This window comes from Schistocerca americana, chromosome 1, assembly GCF_021461395.2.
Source record: "Schistocerca americana isolate TAMUIC-IGC-003095 chromosome 1, iqSchAmer2.1, whole genome shotgun sequence".
NCBI lineage: Eukaryota > Metazoa > Arthropoda > Insecta > Orthoptera > Acrididae > Schistocerca > Schistocerca americana.
Genome location: NC_060119.1, coordinates 1,059,640,639 through 1,059,666,457, shown reverse-complemented (window position 1 = coordinate 1,059,666,457; position 25,819 = coordinate 1,059,640,639). Strand labels below are relative to the sequence as shown.

Sequence of the window (25,819 nt, the reverse complement as noted above, 5' to 3'; positions counted from 1 at the left end):
TCATAGCGGATAGCATCTAACATCCAGAGATAGGAAAGGCGGGCCCGATCTGTAGACCATGCTGCTGTAATCAAACAAATGCCCTATAAAACTGCAGGAGGCTGGACCTGTCTGCCAAGGCATTTCTAAATAATCAGTGACTGGAAGCCCTTTGTTCCTAGATCTTTCAGGTGTGGAAGACAAGTTAATTTAGAGTCAAATAATAAACCCAAAAAGTACACAGTATCTTGAAAACTGTAAAATATTGTCCCCCATTGTGAGCACTGGTTGGTCAAAACTCTGACAAGCACAGTTGAAATTGACACCTATAGTTTTCTCTGGTGAGAATCAAAAACATCGTCGTCGTCGTCATCATAAGATCAAAGTAAGAGTAGAAGATTGCAAAGCCATCAACACACAAAGAGCATTTGACAAGGCTCCTGACTGTAGAGGAAATGCCATTTATAGCAATGGCAAACAATGTGACACTGAGGACACTGCCCTGGGGCATCCCATTCTCCTGAACACAGCAATCAGATATGGCATCATCAACGCGATAATGAAAATGCCGGTCCTCGAGAATGGACTCCATCAGGAGTGGCAGGAGCCCACTTAGTCCCCATTGATGAAGTTGGTGAAGAATGTTGTTCCTCCAATTAGTGTCACATGCTTTTTCGAGGTCAAAAAACACACCAATGAAATGGTTTCGGCATAAGGACTCCAGTAGAATTAAGTTGCCAAGGGTGGAAAGGTTGCGCCTGAAACCACACCTGGAGCAGCTCAGGTGACCTCTGGACTCTAGCAGCCAGACAAGGTGGCGGTTGACCATATATTCAAGAGTCTTATCTATACAACCGGTACGAACGACACTCCGATAACTGTTGGTTGGGGGGGGGGGGGGGCCTACAGTCCTTGCCTGGTTTCCAGAATGAAATTAATATTACCTCCTCCTAAGTCTAGGGGTACTGTCCATCAAACCATATCTGACAAACAAGAGAAGCAGTCCTTTCACTTCAGGGCACAAATGACGAAGCACGGCATAATGGATTTCATCAGGTCTTGGAGCAGTGTCTCTGGCTGCAAAAAAAGCCTATTCCACTTCCCACATGGAGAATGGAAGGTTTTAGACTACTTCATTATGCGAGAAGAAATGAGCTTCTTCATCTCTGCAATCCTTCGGAATACCTGCACAGCGAGCTCGTCTGTAACATGTAGTAATAGTAAAGAAATTTTCAGCTAAAACGTGAGCCATGTATTCTGGCACGTCCACCAAGACCCCATTATTTGACAAGATCATAATGGGATGTGTACTACCCTTGCCTGAAATCCATTTTATTGATTCCCAAACTTGCGCAGTGGAACTGGACCAATTAATGGAAGTCATGAATTCCCTCCAGGAAGCCCTCTTCTGTCCTCTGATTACTCACTCCGCATGTGCTTTCACAGACCTGAAGATTGTCTGTAGTTGGACTGTGTTTGAAGTTAAGCAGAGCTGTTCATCTGGCCCTGCTTGCCAATCGACACTCATCATTCCATCAAGGTACAGGCCATTGTCTGGGATGGTTACTAGACCTGGGGATGGTCTCTGTGGCAGCCCCTTTGGACCTCAGTGATATGGGCCACTGCCTCCTGTGCACAATCCTTTCACTCAAAAATAGCCTGTCAACTGTACTGTAACCAATTTCCCCTTTGTATCATGCATCTGGCTTGTCTTCTGTAGGCCACTGTCCTAGACGGCAGACGGATCCACAATGGGAAGTGGTCAGTAGAAGGGAAGTCAGTAGCCACTTTCCACTGAACTGAGTCTGCAATAGCTGGGGAACGAAAACAAAGGCCAATGGCTGAAAAAGACCCTGTAGCTGTGGAAAAGTGAGTTATCTGACCTGCATTCAGAAGGCAGATATTCTCAGGAGGGAACCTCCCCATCACACCCCCCTCAGATTTAGTTATAAGATGGCACAGTGGATAGGCCTTGAAAAACTGAACAAAGATCAATCGAGAAAACAGGAAGAAGTTGTGTGGAACTATGAAGAAAATAAGCAAAATATACAAACTGAGTAGTCCATGCGCAAGATAGGCAACATCAAGGACATTGTGAGCTCAGGAGCGCCGTTGTCCCGTGGTTAGCGTGAGCAGCTGCGAAACGAGAGGTCCTTGGTTCAAGTCTTCCCTCGAGCGAAAAGTTTCTTTTCGCAAAGTTATGATCTCCCCGTTCGTTCATTGACGTCTCTGTTCACTGTAATAAGTTTAGTGTGTGTGTTTTGCGACCACACCGCAAAACCGTGCGATTAGTAGACGAAAGGACGTGTCTCTCCAATGGGAACCGAAAACATTTGATCGCAAGGTCATAGGTCAACCTATTCCTCTACAGGAAAACACGTCTGATATGTTCTATACGACACTGGTGACGGCATGTGCGTCACATGACAGGAATATGTTGTGGACCCACCTAACTTGTACACTTTGTGAGTGGGTAAAAAGATTCTTCTACCTTGCCCGATTTAAGTTTACTTGTGGATGTGATAATCACTCCCAAAACAGTGATGAAAACATAAGAGTTTGTCACACAAACTGCAACAAATGAATGCAACAGTTTCACAGTCGCACAGTTTTCCCTGTGCTCTGTCAAAACGTATGTTTTGTTTCAATGTTTGTTTAGGTGTAGCGTCCCCATACTACGGCGCAGTTACCTCGCATCGGACGGACGATCAGATACTAATTGTCTGAAAATAAAAAATTAAACTTTTCACGCAAGGGAAGACTTGAACCAAGGACCCCTCGTTCAGCAGCAGCTCATGCTAACCACGGCGCTCCTGTGCTCACACTATCCTTAATGTTGCCTATGTTGCACATGAACTACTCAGTTTGTATATTTTGCTTATTTTTTTCATAGTTCCACACAACTTCTTCCTGTTTTCTCGATTGATATGTGTTCAGTTTTTCAAGGCCTGTCCACTGTGCCAACTTATAACTAAATCTGAGGGGGGGTGCGATGAGGAGGTTCCCTTGTCAGAATGGAAGAGTTGCTCAATCATCATCAGACTGTGGAGCAAGTGGTAGCCGAGCCCCACAGCACATTGTGGGCATTGAAATCCCCCACACGGAGGAATGGGTGTGGAGTGCCCATATGAGTTTTGCCAGTGCGTCTACATCCAAAGCATCACCAGGCGGCATGTACAATCAACACACTGAAAATTATGGGGTGCAAGAACTTTCGCAGCAATTGCTTGTATGGTCGCGGTAAGAGGGACAGGAGAGGAGTGGCATCTGTCGTCAAGAAAAATAGCTATTCCACCTGAAGCCCTGTCTCCAGTGGTATTATCCTTCCTGTATGCATGGTAGCCCCTTAATAAAAGTATGTCGGTGACTAAGATGGTTTTCTTGTAAGCAGATGCAGGAAGGTTTCTCCTGGACCAGTAGCTGCAATTCTTCCAAATGTCAGCAATATCCATTCAAATCCCAATGCAACACTGAAGTCCCTGTGGAAGCTATAGGTTAGCGATGGTGGTTGTTTTCTTTCACTCTTGGAGGCAGTGATTTACTGGGGAGGTCAAGAGGAATGTCAGCCGGTTCCTTGCTCTCTGGTTCCTCTAACTGGAAGTCTATATCCTCAAGAGCATAGTACCCCATCAGAAAGGGAGAGCTCGCCTATCCAAAGGTTTAACTACCACTTTCTTGGACTCAGAACTACATTTCGAAGGATTTTTTTCTTTACTGACTTGTTGCCTCGGTTGCGGGGATGGCTTAGCTGGCTTCTGATGTTGGGTAGTGGTATGTGGCCCAGGTGGTAAGCCTATTGCCGACAGCTTCCAAACGACATCAGTTGCAAGTGGAACATTTCTCCCCCCCACCCCCACAGGTACATCAGCAACTGCATGTGCTCATACTTTAATCTGTGGTCTGAGTTTGTGTGGAGGCATCACACTTAGCAATTTGTGTCTGAAGGGCTGATGCAAAAGAAGTAGCAAAAACTGGTGGTTGCATGGCTTTGAAAGCTATTTTAGCTTCACTGTAGGGTATGTGTGTCTATTCTCTACTCCTGAATTTTCCTTCCTGTGTTGTACATCCCGCACTTTCTGCACCACATTGGGTGATCCTCGGAGCAGTTTACACACCTCTGAGGAAGGATACAAGAATTGGCCGACTCTTGAGCTGAGCCTCCACAATTGCCACACGCAGCCTTCCCATTAAACCCCATAGTAGTATGGGCGAGCCTTACAGCAGATATAGCCTGCAAGGATATGTTCGGGTAATACTGAAGTACTAAATGTTAGACTAAATGTTGCTGATTTTTTCCAATTTGCCCTTGAGTCACCTCATAATTCTGCACTTCATTGACGCCCATATTTTTCCCGTTCTTCACGTAGCTCTGCGGTGTCCACCTCCATTATATTGGAGCAGGTAACCACGCCCTTACTAAAGTTGGGGGTATTATGCAACTCAGCCTTGACTGGGTAGTCACCTAAGGCCTTACATCCTAGAAGCTTATATACTTGGTTGGAATTAGGAGATTCAACTAAAAGTGTTCCATTACGAAGTCATTTGACACTTTTCAGGGACCCAGCAATACCTTCCAATGCCTTGTGAATATAGAAAGCAGATATACTCTCCAAAGTTCCCCCTGTTCGCCTGATTACAATGAAAGTGTTATGGCACACTAATGCCCTGTTACTATGACTCTGAGACTTCTTTTCGGGAGGACTGACCAAACTAGCTCTATTTGAGGAGTGGATGTAAGTACTGCCTGACAGTATAGTTTGATGAAACTGTTCCATAGGGATCGCACGAGACACTACGGAAGCAACTGTCAACCCAGGCAGAGCCCTGCATGCCAGAGCAAGCCTTCTACAACTGGGGGTGGCAGGTGTCCCAGAGGTTGGCCGCTAGAGACGGATTTACCTCAACAGCCATTCACCTCATCAGCATGTACTGCACCTTTTCTCCGAAACACACAACATTTCACCATTGCGCCACATGGTGGTCACTGAAGTATGACCACAGCTTATGGAGACCGAAGACTGGTGGCACTTACAAGTCCCCAGCTCAGGCACTGCAGGGTCGCCAAGCCCATACTCTCAATTTAAAGCTGAGCCCTTGATGGGTTCCTTGATGAGCAGATATTTCAAAGATTTCCCATATCATGCTCCACTACTTACTGTACCACTCTTTAATCATCACAAAAACCAGTTTTGTTTTAGATAATATCATGGGAGGCATGTTTCCAATCTGCATGTTATCTGTCATTTTATGGTAAACCAATCTGACAGTTATCTGTCAATGATCATATATCTCTTTACTGGTCATACAACTTTCTGTAACTGATTTAGAGTTATTAGAGAACTCCTTTTTTCTAGCATAAAATATTTCAAAATTTTTCCACACATTTTGAAACCAGATCTTGGAGGCATGACAACAAATTCAAACCTTAGCAGCCTCTTTGATGTCAAATGAGAAAATCAAAAAATACAAATCAAATCTAAAACATTATTTGTGAGAATGAAAAGGCGTATGAAAAAACCAGTACAACAATTCATCAGGTGGTTACACGAAAACTGTACACACTGACACCATGATCAATAAAAGTAACTGCATGCAGAGATCAATTTTACATGTAAGACACTAGTGCCAGAATGTAGAACATACATGGCAACAGATCAGCAGGCATTTTTCTACTAGCCACAAGACCAAAACATTGTTACAAGCTACTGAATTTTATTACCTTTTAGCAAACTTTTTGAGCTGCAGAGTTTAATTGCAGTGCAAACTGCTTGAGGATCCATAGTTTCTGACAACAATGTAATTACTAGATCAGCATACTGATTAACAAAATCATTGCATTCTTTTGCTACTGTTCTTGGCATATAGTTACAGATATCGTGAACTATTGCCTTTATCTCATCCTGAAAAAATGAGACAAGAGGCAACTGATTAGATTTTGAAATGTGAATCTGTCATCTTTTATATTTTCTGGATAATTAGTAAAAAACAACACAAGCAATCAATTCTTAAAAGATTGATACCATACATGAAAGAAATAATGATTCAAATAAATACAACCTCTGTTGGCTTATCCTTCAATTGCTCTTGTATCTTCGTTAGGACAAATTCACAGATCACACAAGCTTCACCACGATACTTTTGAATTTCACTATGGATTATGTCCTGTGGCATTAAATGATGTTGACTGGCTGATGGAATCTCATTTGACACTGAAATTAATGTCAATTTTTGCAATTATTATATTTAAATATCTTAGTACACATAGCATGAAGTTTTAGATGTAGCAACATGTGTAACACAACAAAGAAATATTAATAATTCACTACTGGACAATAATAACTTACAAGTATCAATCATTGGCTTTGGTGAAGGATCACACAGCTTCAAATAAGCACAAACTTCCTGTGGTGTAAAATCAGCCACTAACATATCCACCAATTGATCAGAATACTCTTCAACAAATTTTTCACACTCTGCAGCCAATGACTTGGCAAGTTTAGTGCACAAACCATCCAAAGCACGCTTAATGCTTGCCTGGAAAGAAAAAATGTTTATCCTTAAGTCTGTAATGACATACTGGCAATAAAAATCTCTACATAAACTTTACAGGGAGAAGACAACAGGAGAAGCACTAGTCTGATCATACGAGCAGAAAATTTTAAGTGACCAATGGCTCTACGAACATTGTGTTTTCATTGGAAAATTAGTGTGACAGTAATATAATACGTTTTATGTGCATAAATTCTGAGAATTAGAAAATATATTAGAGTTTATGTTGATCTATATCCATTCCAATTTGCTTTACAATCTTATGCTTACAACCATGACAGCTGGTTTAAGGAAGACTGAAGAGAGATTTGAACCCAGGAACAGAAAGAGCATTATGAGTTATTCATCAACTTTAGAACTGCCACTAACTACTTCTCATACTGGTCACATATGTAACCAACAGCCAAAGCATGATTCTGCGAAAATTTTTTAATGTTCCATGAAAACTATTTTTAATCTTATCTGGATCACAGATGCAGTTTGATCCTGAGCAGGCTAAAAATTAATTATATATTCCATGTAGATCTAATAGGATTAAAGAAAGAGATGTGTCATTTATACTGCAATGAGTATAAACTCAAAAGTATACAAATAAATAATTCCACAGTGATAGTTTTTATATCCCTATCAGAAAATTTAATTCTTTCTGCTGTTAAAGTACAGCAAATTCACACTGGATACAGGGAAATTTTTATGAAATATTTCTGAAAGTAATACACTATGAACAGTAAGAGAGATGCTATGATCTGCTTATTTTCAACTAAAAGTCAAATTTACATACTAGAATACTTCAAGACAGATATTTCATACATAAAATGGACTTTAAGTAACTTATGCTACAGTAAATTGAACCACTAACCATTATGCTAAATTAGTCTGATTGAATAACTTTACTGTAAGTACCATGCAGAAATAGGACTGTGAGGTTTATCGATTTCAATACTTCTTTCATTGATAACTTACAATTTGATCGCAAAATTGAAGGCCACAAAAAGTTCTGGCATGCTGATTTATAAACTTGTAATGTTACTGGAGTTACCTCTTTCACAGAACTCTTATTAAATTTTGAGATCTATATGCAAAATAATGGTCTCAGGATAAGTAGCAGCTGTGAATGGTCTGCTTGCTGACATTTTTAGAAACATTTTCCATATGCATCCCAATATATAGATGCCCATCTGCTACTCAGCATTTCTGCTATATGCTGAGTAGTACGATACTGTTACAGTCCATCCTGGACTTTCCATTGTTGGATATAAAGATAAAATTACATGACATACAAAGGCAGGTGACCAGTTCTTAAGACAGAAGGGTGAATAATGAGCAGATTAAATGAATAAAATGCACTCCAAGATTAAATTCGCAGTTGAACATCAACCTGAAAGGATTAATTCTCTTTATGTGTCTCCAACCTCAGTAACAATACTTTATATATAAAAACAAAGATGAGGTGACTTACCGAACAAAAGCGCTGGCAGGTCGATAGACACACAAACAAACACAAACATACACACAAAATTCAAGCTTTCGCAACAAACTGTTGCCTCATCAGGAAAGAGGGAAGGAGAGGGGAAGACGAAAGGAAGTGGGTTTTAAAGGAGAGGGTAAGGAGTCATTCCAATCCCGGGAGCGGAAAGACTTACCTTAGGGGGAAAAAAGGACAGGTATACACTCGCACACACGCACATATCCATCCACACATACAGACACAAGCAGACATATTTAAAGACCAAATATATGTCTGCTTGTGTCTGTATGTGTGGATGGATATGTGCGTGTGTATACCTGTCCTTTTTTCCCCCTAAGGTAAGTCTTCCCGCTCCCGGGATTGGAATGACTCCTTACCCTCTCCTTTAAAACCCACTTCCTTTCGTCTTCCCCTCTCCTTCCCCCTTTCCTGATGAGGCAACAGTTTGTTGCGAAAGCTTGAATTTTGTGTGTATGTCTGTGTTTGTTTGTGTGTCTATCGACCTGCCAGCGCTTTTGTTCGGTAAGTCACCTCATCTTTGTTTTTATATATAATTTTTCCCACGTGGAATGTTTCCTTCCATTATATTGATAACAATACTTTATTATTAATAAAGGTGATACCTTTCTATTATGAAGAGTTTGGTACTCTGTTTTTATCTTTAACATGCTTGCGACTTGGCTATCAGAAGGGTTTGGTAGAAGTCTTCAACAGTGATAAACCACTGTTGCTAGCATACACCACTATTGGCACTGTATGTCCACAATGCTTTGGAACATTAGTCATGCTGTTGCCACACATGCCCTTTCTTTTATGGCATCTGTTAAGACACACCTGTCTTTGGTTTTATTGGCTTGTTGCAACTCTGTAACAGAATGTCAGCCACATGGTATGCGGTTTTATGATATACCAACTAACCCAACGACAATACTGTCCACTATCAATGCCCATATTGCTGCATACATTGTCCATAATGAGTGACCTTTAATGGTGCCCTTCTTGTCATGCATATGCTAATTATTATTCAGCACAAGTATCTCCCCTCCTGCTCACGTATGCACAAAAATCTGTCAAGGATATCTACAATGTGTCACGATAACTGGTCATTACTCTCTGTATCCATGAAAACTATAATGTTCTCACTTTTCTGATGCAATAGCTACTATGTACCTGCAAAATCCTCCCTGCTGCTACTCACCAATCAATTTTGGCCATTCTTCTAAATATTCAGCTCTTCAGACTAATGATATCTTTTCTTTACCTCCTGCCGATAAAGTACAGTTATACAATTTGGTAGCTGTAGCCCAGCCATAACATGACTGTACATAAAGCTTATAAAAGTCAGGAGAATAAAATACACCATTTTTAAACTTTCTTTACTTATATGTTCAGATTTGTTTTGTACTTATAGTTTTCTTTTTCAGTAATACCAGGGACTTGCACAATAGGTGGAACCAAGCAATAACTGTCAAGTCGAATTCGCATAACTCAGAGTCCAATTTTGCACCTGTATAACTGCAAATTATGTTCAAATGGGACCAGAGACTAAAGAAAACAATGTAATTTACAAAAATTTAATAAACTGTTCAAAATAATACAACAATTATTACAATAAAGTATTGTGTATTGCAACAATGTAAACCAAGGTCACCCAACGAGAATTTCTCTCTCTTCTCATGCAATATTTTGCTTTTAGCACGCCAACAAATATTTTATTCTCTGTTTTGTGTCCAAAATTTGAATTTTGTTGGAGCCCTTTTTTTCTAAAATATGTAACCCTTTTTCAAATGAATGTCAACTTTGCAACCATCATGTGATCTTCTGATTGAAATGGGTCTAAAGAATCAGGTTATTCAATGGTTTGCTCTTGCTTATGTACTTCTACAAGCTCATCAATTGTTAGCCCCCGATTGTGGGAACCCAGCAGTTCTTTAATGTCATACCATCCATCTCCACATTTAGTTGTCTGGCAAGATCAACCACTTCTTCAATCACATTACCAATTTGATCAGGGTCATGTGCTGATTCCCCCTGGATTTGAGTATTGGTGGGGGGAATCCAGATGCCATTTAAAGTTTGAGAAATTTCATTCCAAGACTGTCCAATAATTTGCACAGCATCTAAAACTTTGAATTACTTCGAAAAGTCCTTAATAGAGAGCTCATTGTTTTGTCTCATAGCTTCATAAGCAAGCAGTCATCTTCTGTTTTACAATTTAAAACTTTTAATGACTCCCTGGTCCATTGGTTGAAACAAGCCAGCTGTATTCGTTGGCAAAAATACAACTTTCACACAGGAGTCAAAATTAGAGTAACAGAAGGTTGACCCGATTTGTCGTCGATTAATAGCATCACATTAAATGCTATTTGTTTCAACTAGCAATAACGTTCGACTTCATACCTGATGTGAAGAACAAACCAGTCCTCAAAAATGGAAACTGTCACGCAAGCTTTAACATTCGATTCTCAAATTGTTGTAATGAGAATGAAGATACAAGCATACATAATAAGATTACCAGGTATGTGAGAGGCTTGAAGACTTCTTAAGTAACAAAACCCAGTGTGTTTTCCTCAATGGAAGGTGTTCCTCAGAGCCGAGGGTACCATCAAGAGCACCCCAGAGGAGCATGACTGGACTGCTGTTCTTTTCTATACACGTAAATGATTTGGTAGACAGGGTACGCAGCAGTCTGCAGCTGTACGCTGCTCGTGCTGTGGTGCATGGGGAGTGTTGTTACTGAGTGACTGTAGGAGGATACCAGATGACTTTGACAAAATTACTAGGTGGTATAATAAATGGCAGATAGCTCTAAACGTAGTTAATGCAAATGAGTAGGAGAAACACACTCACAATGGTCGAGTAGAGTATTAGTAAGATCCTGCTTGACATAGTTACATCAACACAGATGAATGGTCGACTTTGGTTTACTGGGAGAATTTTATGAAAGTGTGGTTGATCTGTAAAGGAGATTGCATATAGGATGCTAGCATGATCCATTGTTGAGTACAGTTTGAATGTTTGGTATCTGCATCAGGTCTGATTAAAGGGAAACATTGAGGCAATTCAGAAGTGGGCTGCTAGATTTGTCACTGGTAGTTTCAAAAAATGGCTCTAAGCACTATGGGACTTAACATCCGAGGACATCAGTCCCCTAGACTTAGAACTGCTTAAACCTAACCAACCTAAGGACATCACACTGGTAGGTTCAAACACACAAGTACTACATAGATGCTTCGGGAATTCAAATGAGAATCACTTGAGAGAAGCACTACTGATAAAATTTAGAGAACCAGCATCTGATGCTGACTGCAGAATAATTGTATTTCCACTCGTGTACATTTTGCATAAGAACCACGAAGATAAGATCAGAGAGATTAACACTCATATGGAGGCATACAGACTGTCATTTTTCCACCACTCTACTTGTGAGAGGAATGGGAAAGAAAATTACTAGTGCTAGCACAGGGTACCTAGGATACCCTTTGTCATGCAACATATGGTGGCATGCAGAGTATGTATTTAGATATAGATGTAGACCCAGCTTTGGATTATTTTTTACAGCCCTTTGATTTTCTGAACACTAAACTACGAGAGGTTTTAATTTATAAAAACCACCACTGTCAATCCATCTTTGGAGGCTTTGAAACCTGGAAAGGTTCTCTCTTTATGTAGAATGAAAGTTTTTTTTTTTTAGGCATCTTCTTCCAGAACAGACCAGTTTTATCTATTGTGAACATGGTTTGGGTGGCATGGCCACCTTCTTGTACCATCACCTTGATTTTCTTGGGATAGAGTAACCCAGTCTCTTTACTACCACTTGCATAATCTCCACTTTCTGCTATGACAATTTTTGAATTGGTTACACCAACCATTGTTAGCTTTAAAACTTGCATCTTTGGCTGCCTCCCCAGCTGCTTTTTTAAGTCTCTCAAAAATCAGCTTAGCATTAAAGCACACTTTGTTGTGATCAACAGGAATTTTTTTTCCCCACTCTAACTTGATTATCAGCCTATAATATTAACATTGTTCTCATCTGAGCAATAATACCAAGACTTTATGAATGACACTTGAATCCAAGGATTGAGTATTTTTCTCAGCTTCTTCAATTTTTTCTTTGCCTTTGATAGTTTATGTGACTGTTTATTCCAGTACATCAACCTTCTTTGCATTTTTCACAAATTCTAATTTTTGCATTGAAGTCTTTGACAATATTAAGTTTAGATTCCTTGGATGATAATTATCTCTTTTCATTTTTATGCAAATAAATCAGTTCTGCTTCATTTGGATAACATAGTTAATACCTATCAATAGTGCCAGCTCCATGGTTAAAACAGTACTGCAGAAAACAAACTTGAACCTGTCATAAGCTGAACACTGTGCTGGCAGCACAGGGGAATAGAGGTGCATGGCACTCAAACATATAGAGCGCATTAGTCCAGATATGCATAAAACAGTAGTGTAAGTTGAGGTATTACTGTATTTGTAATTGACCACACTGTGTCTATTCATTACTATTTCCCTCTTATTTTATTTGTGCCTGTTTGATACACATTATATCTGAACCAACACATATTGCAAAAACTGAAAGTGTCCCTGTACGTTACTAAGCGAGAGAATCCCTGCTCTTTGTCAGTTCCAAAAACTCTTTTGCCCTAGCAAAACTAAGCATACATTTCTATCTAAGAACCTGTCTGGCACATGGAATCTCAAGTAATGGGCTTACAGTTAAAATTACTTCGGGCTGTCACCAATCCTACCACAAGAATCTTCATGTTTTCCAATTCCGTCAGTCCCTCACTCTCGTTTATCTGGTTCTTCATAACCTTACAATCCAAGCTTGAAGCAAACTCTACAGCCCCCACTCCTTCCACATAATCCTTTTACTCTGCTTACAACTTCCATAATTCTATTGCAGTAGTAGAGACTCTTGTCCCTGAACAGTTGAAACAGAATTTCCAGCACCACCTGAGGAAGCTGTCCTAGATACTCCTGTCCTATGCCCACATGGGATTAAGAGTAACCAAGAAAAGAGCCTACCACTCTCATCCAACTACATCAGCTCGTCGCGGCTCCCTGGCCACACCTCGCTGTCTTACTCTGCCTTCCTTATCCCCAAAACCTTTCTCCACCCTCTACGAAACCCACTACTTCTGAACACCCATCCTGTAACATGGTTTTCAACTATTCAGGCAGCACTCTGGCTACTACAGAAGTCCAAGTGCTTTCTGCAAGCCTCACCTTTAGCCTCAAACCTATACAAGGATCTTCTTTCCTTTACCTGTTCTCTGCAGTAGAAACATTTCTTTTCCACGTAACCCACTGACAAAAGATAACCAAAATTACACATAAAACCTTGTTTAAAACTGTTTCAACCTCCCTTCAATGTGATCCTCCTCCCCTTCCATCCAGTCATCCCCCCCTTATCTTTCAGAACTTTCTTAAATCTAACCTGGCCTCACCTTCCTCTCCTAAATCTGCCCCGAGTCCAACATCACTTCTACAGAACACACAACTGACCGTAAACTGAAAACTAATTGAGACCTTATCACCCATCCTTTACACAAAGGTGTCATCACAGTGGTTACGAATCATAGTGACTACATGGCTGATTGTCTCTGCCACACTTAACAACAGAGTTACATCACCAGCAAGTTAATGCAGCCTGTGTACCCATTTGTGTATTTCTATTATTTCCAAGGAAGGGTACTGTCCATAATCTTGGCGATGATTTCAGTTGTGTTTATGCACAATTACGCTCAGTTCTTCAACTGTTAATAACAGTCTTTATTACTCCCCTGTATACTTCTAGTAGACTATCTAGGTCCTGGTATTTTCATCAGCACTACAACCCTAGGGAGGAGCTACATTTGATCTACAAAATAAAATTCCTCTGAATGCCCACAATTTGATGAGACTGCAGTGGTTACGAAACTGGCTAATCATATACTACATAAGATTTAAAAGTGGTCAACCGCAGTTTCTACCAAAATTAACTGTTATTGGTCACAAGTGTAGTCTATCAAACACCAGCGACTTACTTCCAACACTCCCCAGAGCTTACCCGACAGTAACCAAAGTAGTTTTACATTACTTTCCTTCTATGTAGCAACATTCCATCCCAAATGGACGCATGCGCAATGTGTCAGCTCAAAAAAATATTTCTACCCTTAGCTAAGACCCAGTCTCAAATCCTGTTCCTTAAATGCTGCCTACGTCACGGAATCCCACGACTGCCTAACTATAAAAGTTTGCTTCAAAATGACCTTCAAATTTACAGATGCCACCAATCTCTTATCCCTCAATAACACAATACAACAGAAACAAATATTCATGATGGCATCTCTATACCACCTAAGCTGCAATACTGTTTCTGTGAAACCCAGTGACCTAAACCATAATCTCCCAAACGGACACACTTGCTCTCCAACACCTGAGATACTACTTCAGACACCACCTCAAAAATAATCACATTTGCCGACACCCAATTACTGCATCAGAGCAACACTACACCACTTCTACCCCAGTGAAGCACCACCCCCCTCCCCCACAAATCAACCACTCATAGCCCAGACTACACTTTGCTGGGCTTTTCTATCCGCCAAATCTGTAAAACTCACTCCAAATATCCCACAAAATCCAGAAACTAAACATATCAAACACCCTGTTTCAACCTATCCACTAAGAATGTATATATTACAGAAGTTTCACTCCTATTAAAGGCCTCAACTTCAGATCAACACCAAGTTCAATCACGATCTTCCAGCATCCTTCAGACTCCAAATCCACCAGCCCATTCCTCACATGTCCAACTGCCACCTTCCTGGGTGTTTACTACTTCCTACTTCTCTTGATGGCTCCATCCATGCCATGACATGTCAATGTCAGACCTACTCAACAACACCTTTATTTTGACTGCTGTCATTCCTGTCACACCAACAAAATCCCTTAGATATAGCCTGGCCACCACTGGACACTGCATCTGCAGTGGCAATACTTCCCTTGCTTAGTATGCTCAAGGTCTGACTCAGCCCTTCAGATACCAGCACTCCTCCCCAGACCAAGTCTTCAAATAAATTTCCTGTGCCATATCCTTACACTCCTAATCCCCACCACTCCTACGGAACAACTGAGCCACATCCTTTGCCAGGGCTTCAACTACCTATCCTCATACTCAGAGATGGGAGACATCCCACCCACAATACTTCCCACCCCTCCTAAGGAAGTATTCTGCTGTCCAACCTACCTATATAATACAACCACTTTCCATATGGGTCTTACATCAGTGGAAAACCAATGTGCAAGACTTGTCCAAATTACCCAAGCATATCCTGCTCCAGTCCCTTCACAGTCTTATCCTATCACATCAGAGGCAGGGTCACCTGTGAAAGCAGCCATATTATATACCAACACTGCTGCAATTTTTATGCAACATTTTACAAGGTCATGGCCACCAACCAACTGTCCCCCCAAACGAATATGGCCACTTTGCGACAGAACACACTGCTGAGCACAAAATATTCTATTTCAATGGCTGCTTCATAACGTGCCATCTTGATACTTCCTGCAGCACCATCTTTTTTGAATATGTAGGTGGGCCTTATACTTGCAACACTTTCTTCGTTCCTTCCTGGCATTAATCTCTAACAGCCCTCTGCACCCACACCCTCTTCATCAATCTCCACTTCCTCCGTTCCGTCAGTCCTTCCCAAACCACTCCCCACTATCTGGTTACGGTGCTGTGTGCTGCAATCCTACCCCAACACCTGCTGCCTTTCCTCTCCAGTATTCTCATCTCTTAGGCCTACCACCCCCCTCTGAGCAATCGGCCATCCTTCCTATCTCCTTTCTTCCCTTATCCACCCCAACTGACAACCCCTCATCCGTGACTGACAGGAGGGCAACTGCACAAACAGTAATCACTATACAAGGATCTGAACAACAGAGTTGTTGACAGTTTTTTACTGGATAGCTACCACAGTAACACCCAGAGATGAGATTGTTGATGCCTCCCATTCTGTTCACCACTGTTCATCACTCTGTTGTTCAGGTACTAGTTGCTGATGAGGTATGCGGCCGTAACCCAACATTTGCATATCATTTTCATTGTGTGCAACATGTACTTTAGGTGACATAATTTTCTAAACTATGTTGTGAAAGTGCACAGAAAGTGGTAAGTCTGTAACAATTCTGTTACGCAAACAATACTTTAAGTTAACAGGCAGCACATGAATGAACCTAAAACATAAATACCTAGCTGTTGCTGTTGCTGTCGCAACCCTATTGTGCGCACATACAAATGTGAACCAATACCACAGCCCTGCCCATACTCTTCTTCTTACCCATTTTTGATTGAGGTATAGTAGCCATACTCTCTGCTTACAAATTTTTTTCAACAGTTTTTCCATTGGTTGTCTCTTATCTGGATAATAAAGGATATTAAAAAAGTTAATTTAAAAAACGCTGTTCTACTGTGAGCTATATATACATTCACTAAGCTGGTTATGCCTGTCAAAATGCAATTAGATAAATGTTTTTATGATAACAAGGTTTAGCAACTCTTTGGTTTCGTTTGCATTGCAGAAAGCTACACTAGCTGCTTAAGTAACAAACAGATTGATATCACATGTCCATGGACAAAGATGTTGTTCCACAGAGTTCAACCTCATGTGTCCATTACTGCTCTTATTTTATTTCAATGATCCATCATCTATTTTGCAGGTGGTACTACGCTTCATGTTGTGAAAGTTTACTTTTCACTGTGAAACAAAAAAGGCTGTGGTTACACTGAATCTAGGTGACTGAAAACAATGGTTTGCTACAGATGTGTGGCAACATTTATGCACTGCCATAGAGACATACTAGGTCACATTATGTGATAGGTTGTGGTGGACACTAAGAGCAACTGTGCTCGGCACCACTTTAACTATTAGGGTTTTTCTTTTGATGTACAGACTGTAGTATTGTTGTCAAGGTGGGAGAGAAGTATCAACAAAGAAAATGGGTAATGATGTGAAAGCAACAACCAAGCTGAGAATTTAGCTAGTAAATAATGATCTTCTGAAAGTGATCAACAGTTTTTGTACAAACTCTAAGTTTTGAAAATACTCAACGCATCCATTTAATATTTTCAGGAATAGCTGTTTTTAACTGGAAAAAGCTTATGGCAGTTACTTTTGCCATACAAATCAGGAAGGTAGCATATTTTGAATATTTTCATTATGAACCACTATGTATTCACTGTACAAAAGGTGATAATGCAAACATTTATTCACTTTGAGAGTGAAAAATCCAACACGGAGAGCAGCAAAATTCACAGCTACAAAAGGATTTGAGAATTCAAGCAGATATAGAATTTCTAGTAGCTAGTAGAAGTGTATTCAGAAACAGATTTGATGTTTTACTTTGTAATTACTTATTCTGAAGAAAAGCACAAGACTGTAAGTGTTTTCAATTAAGAAATTACACAACATTATGTCTATCACAAATATGGCCTGTCACATAACTAACTAAACTCTACAAGATTAAGTAATTTCCTACATCATCTCATTATGCAACAGTATTTAAATACTGTTTAGCGATGCTACTTACCTCAGTCTTGTTATTTTTCAGTGTGTTCTGGAGATCCTGCACAGCAAGAAGACACAATGGACAGGAAGGCTTGTCATATACAACATTTGAAAGATCAATTAATGCCTTCTCTGAAGGGCATATTCCTAATCTTGGGCACACCTGTTTTAACAAATTTCAATTTCAGTAAAACAAGCACAAATAAAAATTCAGCTACACAGAGTTGGATGAATTTGTAACATCTTGCATATAGAGAAAACCCTTGTGCGTCATGAATGTTATCCATTTACCTGAGATGGGTCAATCTCCTGTGCAAGGAGAGCGATTGCAGCATCACCATAATTCTGCACAAAGTCTCTGCACTGATCTTCAAATTCTTTTGGTAGCTCGGAACATGCTTTCTTAACAGCACGCTCAATTTGGGCCTGTAAAAAATATTTGTAAATAAGACAAACATTTGCTATTTCTTTGCTCTCTGCAACTTTTAGCATGAATCAGCTATCAGCCGCATCAGAACTGTTACAAACCTCAGTGGAAGGTGTTGTCAGAACCTGTTGCAAATAATGTAAAAATAATTCACAGAATTCACAGAGCTGACGGTTGTGAACTGTGTTTGCTGTTTGAAGCACCATCCTATCAATAGGCAGCTGATTCACTTCTAGATGAGATACTTTCACATCTGAAACACATGAAACAAACTTCTTAAAAAAAAACCCACTTCAAAACACAGTGGCTTAAGATTTCTTATTTATATATTATGTGTGTGATACCATTCCCAGAATGGCAAGGGCCATTACCATTCTTTTCCAAAGGAACACGATGGAGTTGTTTGTAACTGTTTGCTTCATCTTGTCCAATGATGGGCTGAGCTGATTGTAAAGGAGTAAGTGGCACTATAACTGGTTCATCATCCGCAGAATCGTATTGTAATTTTTGAGCTGTTTTAAATGGAAGAAGTGGCCAGAGTGGTCCCTGTGAAGTTTGAACAGATCTTCAAGTATACGAAAATAACAATTAACAACAATCACTTAAAACTTCCAGGCTGATAGGCCGTAGTTGAAGTATAAAACTGTCTCCTGATGTTTCGTCTCCGACTGCGGGAGACCGCTTTACCTCCGAGGATGTCTCCTGCAGTCAGAGACGAAACGTCAGGAGACAGTTTTATACTATGACCACGGCCTATCAGCCCGGACGTTTTAAGTGAAGACAATACCGGCCGTGAAAGCTTACATTGTATGAATTAACAACAACATTGCATGTATCTGTATTCCAACAGGGAAAAGTAATTAGAAATATAAGTTTCAAAAGCCGAATCTAGTGAAAGAAAGAAAATACTCCAAATTATAAATACATATGCCAACATTAACGTAATAACATAGTGCTGTCAACACCTGAAAGGGAACTATCTATTGACACACAGTCAGCACAGACTCAGAGGAAATATCATTCTTGTGAAATAAAACTGGCTCTTTAATCACGTGAAGTAATGTGTGATGCTGACACAATCTCAACTTTACTCCATGCTTCCATATTTGCAGAAGGCTTTTGACACCATTCCTCACAACTGGTTTTGAAGTAAATTGCATGCCTGTGGAGAATCGTTGCAGTTGTGCGACTGGATTTGTGATTTCCAGTCAGAAAAGTCACAGTTCATAGTAACTTTGAAATCTCACTGAGTGTTATATGCCCTCTCCTCCTCCTCCTCCTCTTCTATACAAGCAATTTAGGAGACAATTTGAGCAGCTTCTTTGGATTGTTTGCAGGTGATGTTTTCTTTTACTGTGTAGTGAAGTAGTCAGGAGATCAAAACCAATTGCAAAATAATTTAGACACGATATCCATATGGTACGAAAAGTGAAAATTGAACTTTAACAATAAGTAGTAAGAGAGCATCCAGGTACGTATTAAAAAAGTAATCTGTTAAATTTCAGTTACATGGTGACTCGTACAAACTGAAGGTTGAACTAAACAGCTAGGGACTGCAATTACAATTGGAACCATCACATAGAAAATGCTGTGGGAAAGGTGAACCACAGACAGCATTTAATTGGGGCAACAAATCTACTAAAGAGAATGTCTACAATATATCTGAATAATGAGAATGTCTAATGTTCCAACTGCTATTTACTTACAAAACATGGTTTCAGTGATACCATGTTCTCTATACTCTGTTACATGGTTGCATATCCCTTGTATAAAGAAACAAACATGAACTCCAAGTCCCAGGAATGTATACTAAATATACACCTCTCAAGAAAGAAGAATTCACAAATTTTTCTTGGATTTCCTGGTTAAAAATACACTTTTTCATGTGAAAATACACTTTTCCCATGTGAAAATACATTTTTTCCCATATTAAGTGACAATGTACTTTCCCTCAGAGCTGCAAAACTTATCAATCTTTTGAATGGTAAAGGTTTTATGCACCAGCGTATAACTTCCCGGTACTTTAGCAAATGAAACCCAGTGGGGGTGGGAGGGGCAATTGCATTTCGGAAGTATAAACACAAATTCCACCAAAATAGCATAGGAGCTTCTGAAGCACTGAAACAAATTGCAACGTGTTTTTATCAGCCAATCATAGTCCATGTCATGTGATCTAGGCAGCCAATGACACCAGATATTCAGAGCATAAGACATGTGATGCAGTCAGCCAATAGTATCATCACTGTTAAGTTGCATGAAGATACAATCAGAAAAAATTAATAGTTTAAATTAATATACTTACGGTACAGCTACAAGAAAAGCTAATCTTTCACTATAATATTTATCTTTTTTTAGCCTGGTTACACTAAGATACATAGAACACTAATGTGCCAGTAAAATTTTAAATTATGACAAACTGCTTATTTTCTGGGTCAAATTTTTTTTTATGTGGCTGGTCCTCAAAATGTTAAGTTTTGAATGAGAGTCAAATGACCTGTGATTTAAGGAGTTCATCTCTCATTTTCACACATAACATAATTCATCTTACATAAAAGGAAATTTACTTTGATAATACCACTTCTCAAAACCACCATTCACAATATTTTCCCATTAGGTGTTAAAGGGTCCCACACGTGAGTGACTGTTTGCAGTGATCCGTTGAATTCGGTATCGCCTGTAATTGGTCACTCGCACCGACATCCCACAAACAAGGAATTTGCCAAGCAATTTCAATCAGTATTACGAACGTCACTGTGTTGACAAATTCTCCTACTGAAAATGAACTGCTTTGTTTAACAGCAGTGGTAGCTGATCTACGTATCCCAGGAGTACTTGCAAAACAAATTTAAAATAAATAAGAATTATACTTTATTAAACTTGTTTTTAAACTCTTTTTTTTGGAAAATGTACATTATTTTACAGAATCTATTACATTTTTCACTGGTGCCAAATGGGTTGTGTACATATTTCCAGTGAGCCAACACAATTTGTTTTACACTTAATGAATAAAAACAAATTGAGGACTAATAGTCTCATAATTAACTGAACATATTTACACAATTTACTTGATGTGCCTATAGAGATGACGTTAGTAGCAGCACTACTGATTACGTAACTCTTGTTATGAACTGTGGTTATATGATATAAGAGATTTGAGAAGATTTATAATGAACACTTAAATTAAATTGTCCTCTTTAACATTAGAATAGGTATATATGTCATTCCATTCAAAAGTTAAGAACTTCAATAATGCATGTATTTATTTCATAAATAACTCAAAATGGTAAGTGGGAGCCCATAGTACCACGATTTACTATGATGTTGCCATCAATTCTATGTCTATAGTACATGTTTCAAAATGCTAACCATTTTGAAATCCAAGGGTGTATTTTGTATTACTTCTTAATAAAAATGGCATCTCTGACTTTCAATTCACAAAGTACTTCATTGACCCTTGGTAACTTTAAATTCTAATGTAGATTTCTTACTCAAGGCACGTGAAGTGAAACAGAACGGCGCAACCAGGTGCGACAAATAGAGAAACGTCGCAGCCATATTGCCACACATCACTGCCAACCATCCAGGCAACCATACTGTGTGCATGGATCGAGTGCAATCCTTCAGATTGCCTGGCATTTCCATGCAACTTGCAATCAGTTACCAATCGCTGCGAGTTGCCAATACAAGTGTGATCTCCCAACTGATTGATTGCCCATGCGATGGATCGCTGTGTGGGGTCCTTTAGAAGTGTAAACAGCTGTGGCATCATGCTCATCAAATACAGTTTATTGTTATGAAGTATTGTATGGTCTTTGCTCTAAAGGCTTTGACACATTTTGCTGTCGGCAGGTGCCTGTGTGTGCTCTGTGTTTTGTTGGTGGAAATGGCGAGTTTTCTTTGCAAGTGAAGTTTTATTCTTCAGTTTATGTTTCATTGCTGCATTAGTGGATTAACGTTAACCCTGTAACGGTAAGGTTGGGGTTGGATCCGACCCCAGCGAGTCTGTTTTGTTTATAACTCCCCACTCCCTTTTCTGAGAGCGCTGTGGTTCCAGCTACCCTAGCAGCCAGTCGTTCCGAGAACGCCGAGGAGGACACGTCAGTCTGGTGAGAGACCTGCAACTACCCTCTCTATCCAAAACCTACATTACTTGCGCTCAGGTTGGAACCGACTCCACCTTACTGTTTACGTCACACTTATTAGTTTCTTTTGTGGGGAGGATTCAACCCCATATTGATGTTTATATTACATCTAAGTTTTGTTTTCTCTTCTAGTATCTTACTAAAATGGCGAATCAACTCCTTAGAACTCCTGAGGAGATATACAACGAGTTTCTCCGACAGGAGGCTGAGTCAGAGGATGTCGACAATATCGATGCAGAAAACTGTTCAGAAATGACCTATTACATTATGTGTACAAAGACATTTATTATTGAGAACTTTATATTTCGAAACTGCTGACACTATAATTATTTTCTACAAGTAGTAAGAGATGTTTCTTATTTAGTTCCTATCTGTAGAATTTCTAAAGCACTCAAGTTTCTAGTTGATGACTGAATCTATTGATTTTTACTATGTTTTCAACAATTTTAGAGAGACTATTTCTATTAAGGTTATTTTTTTGTAATGAAATTCCTGTTTTTTTTTCCAAAGTATTTTATATTCTTACTTATTGGCTATAAAAATAAAAAACTTGTTATAACAAATATTATATGTGTTTAATTGATAAAACTTTTTCCCATTATTCATTTTTTATTTTACCTCGAAAAATCGATATTTGGAGGGAGCGGTCTGATCCGACCCCACCTTACCGTTAATGTCAGGAAACGTCACCTTACCGTTAGAGGGTTAAATTCTTTGAGTATCTCTTTTTACTACTCAAAACTACAAAAATTTAACTGAAACACTGAAAAATTCCTGGAATTACAAAATTATAATGACTAGTACAGGAATGAGAAGAAATACAAGCAGAATCCAGGACAACCACATTTGGTTCATGATTCTTTTTAAAAAACAGTGTCTGGTAAAATCCCTGCTGAAAAGGTGGGTGCAAAAATGTTATATATCAATTGAAGGCAGAAACAGTATGCACAAGAATCATCTGAGCAAACTACATAATGACCTGTAGGATTTGATAACTAACCACATGAGATGCTACCAGTACAAGGAAGACACTATTTGGCACATAAGAACGAAATGCTCTGCCGGAGTTCTGATTTGAAGTTAATAAACTTAATCAACTCTTTAAAGAAGAGTATCCTACAATTACAATGCAGAGAATCCTACAAAACAATGCAGTGAAAGAGCATACAGAGAGATTTTCGTGGGGGAATATGATTTAGCTTTGGGGTACCACATGCCACGTCAGATTCATGTGGGTATTGTGAAAGACTGTTCCTTCAGTCAACACTGTAAATGAAACAGAAAGAAAGAATATTGAAGAAGTGAGCAAACTGCACCATTCTTGGGCAGAAGCAGCGTATTTGATGATGCAGAATGAGACCCACAATAATCAAAGACTGAAACTTATGTTGCCGTATGGACAGTTCTACAGCATATACTGTTCTGTCCTACTCTTACTTTTCTGCAGTATTCAATCTGTATCAGCTGTCAACTTGCAGTCAAGCAATTTGTAACATTGGTGACAAGATATGAATGTGGGTATGGCCTGAAAATGTAGGCAGACGGGAATCACCAGAAATTACCTCTGAATTTTCAGCATTAGAATCAAGAGATTAAAGAATTTTAGAGCTGTGGTCAGATCATTGTACAGGACAAAACAACAACAGGGAAACTATTATTTTGTATCAATATCTGTTGAACTTCCAGGACTTTATGTCTGTGGAGCAAAAATTTCTAACAGGGCACGGCTTTTTGCCTTGCGATTTCAGGTTCTGCGGTAATTGATAAAAACAAGAAGACTGACCTTGCGTATGAACCATCTGAATGGGATCAGGCAATAGCAATTGCAAGACCAAACAACTTGTTTCTGGCGTGTTACATGCAGTGAGAATATTTCACTGATCTAGCACAACTGAAAACCAAATCCGTGAAAATCCAAAATACAAGATAATGGATTACGTTTGTACAAAGATACCCTCAGATTCTCAAACAGTACTTCTGTGCCACAAGAGTCAGAACTAATTGAAAATTATTAACTTTGAAAAACTTTGTAGGGGTAAAAAGCAACACAACAGTTTTATCTGTGATAATTAGCTTGATTAGCCTATCAACACAATGGGGACCCATTACCCATTATTCACATTGATGTCCAACGATCACCTCTCTTGTCTCTATTTAAAAGCCGCACACTGTCAAACGTATTGTTAATTAATAAGTAGTGGCCTCATTTCAGCTGATTACCAAAGGCAGATAAGCATTCACAAACATTTCACTCGTTTTCTTCTCTCCTCAAAATTATGCATTTTGAGGGTTACAAGACTTTTGACAGCAATTATTCAACTAGGTTCCAAGTAAAGTAATTTAAATCAGCAAAGACCCACCCTGGTTTGATGGCACCATTTGTACAGAATTGTGAAAAGAGAACTACATATTCGTTATAATACAGATCGCAAGGTTAGTGATACAGCAAAGTTAATAGCAACTTGGGCACTTTTAGTAAAGGACATGAGCGAGTTCTACAATAACTCTTAGTCAGACGCTGGAAAAAGACTTATCAGAAAATACCGTTAAGTTTCTGTTATATGTAAAGTCATTGAGTCGATCAAAACCTTCCATTCCATCTCCTGTGAAGCCACCTAATGTCTAAACTACAGATGGCAGAAATCTTAAATTTCTCACTTACAGATTTATTTGCATAAGATTATGTTACCAAATCAATATCAGATTGCTGCACATACCTATCAATGAGCAATTACAAATATTAGCACTCCTGGCATTGAGAAACAACGAACACTACTTAAAGTGAGGAAGGCACTAGGCCCCAGACACTGAATATGCAGTAGAACTGGCTTCTTTCCTAGCTCATATCTTTTGAGAATCACTTGCACAGCAAACAGTCCTGTGTCACTGGTAAAGAGCACAGATTGCTCCAATAAAAAAAAAAGGGTAATAAATCAGATGCACAAAATTACATACCAGTACCACTGATGTCTTACATAATACGAAGTGTGTTCCAAGTTCAAACATTATGATGTTCCCGTGTGTGTGTGTGTGTGTGTGTGTGTGTGTGTGTTGGGGGGGGGGGGTGGGGGGGGAGGGGGGTGGGGGAGGGGAGGCAACACGTGTCTCCAAGAATTAGTACAGATTCAGAAAAAACCACTTGTGCGAAACACAGCATTCTTTATTCATACATTTTTCAAACATCACAGTCAACTGAACACTAATACCATATTCCTCGATTTACGTAGGACGTTTGACACTGTCGCACAGCATCTAATATTGACAAAGACACAATCATGCGGAGTATCTTCAGAAATGTGTGACTGGCTCTGTGAATATTTCATTAAGATAACCAAGTTTGTTGTACTGCATGGTCAATGTTCCACAGAAATGAAAATACATTGGCCGAGCCCAAAGGATGTGTGATATGACCTTTAAATGCTCCAATAAACATAAATACTTTGTCAGATAATATCAAGCAGCACAACTCGTTGACAATGCCATTGTGTACAGGAAAGTATCATCATTTGATGATTGTAAGGAAATTCAGAAAGACAGACAAAATTTTCCACTTGATACAAAGAATGGCAGCTCTCCTTAAATGTGGATCAGTGTTAGACAATGCCTACAACAAAGACAAAGAACTGCATAGTATTTGATTAAAAGATTAATTGTAAACATCTTGAGCATGTCATACTGTATAAACATT

General features: G+C 39.3%; 1 protein-coding gene across 1 annotated transcript in view; it reads right to left on the bottom strand.

The window, feature by feature from the left end:
• LOC124617216 (prosaposin) overlaps positions 1-25,819 on the bottom strand; it is a 66,922-nt gene that overhangs the window by 5,436 nt on the left and 35,667 nt on the right. Inside the window, exons 9-15 of the mRNA XM_047145247.1 lie at positions 18,361-18,535; positions 18,091-18,242; positions 17,854-17,988; positions 17,585-17,725; positions 6,324-6,513; positions 6,037-6,188; positions 5,699-5,879 (exon numbers count right to left, since the gene is read on the bottom strand). Coding sequence (XP_047001203.1) covers positions 5,699-5,879; positions 6,037-6,188; positions 6,324-6,513; positions 17,585-17,725; positions 17,854-17,988; positions 18,091-18,242; positions 18,361-18,535 — 1,126 coding nt within the window. The remainder of the gene's footprint in view (positions 1-5,698; positions 5,880-6,036; positions 6,189-6,323; positions 6,514-17,584; positions 17,726-17,853; positions 17,989-18,090; positions 18,243-18,360; positions 18,536-25,819) is intronic.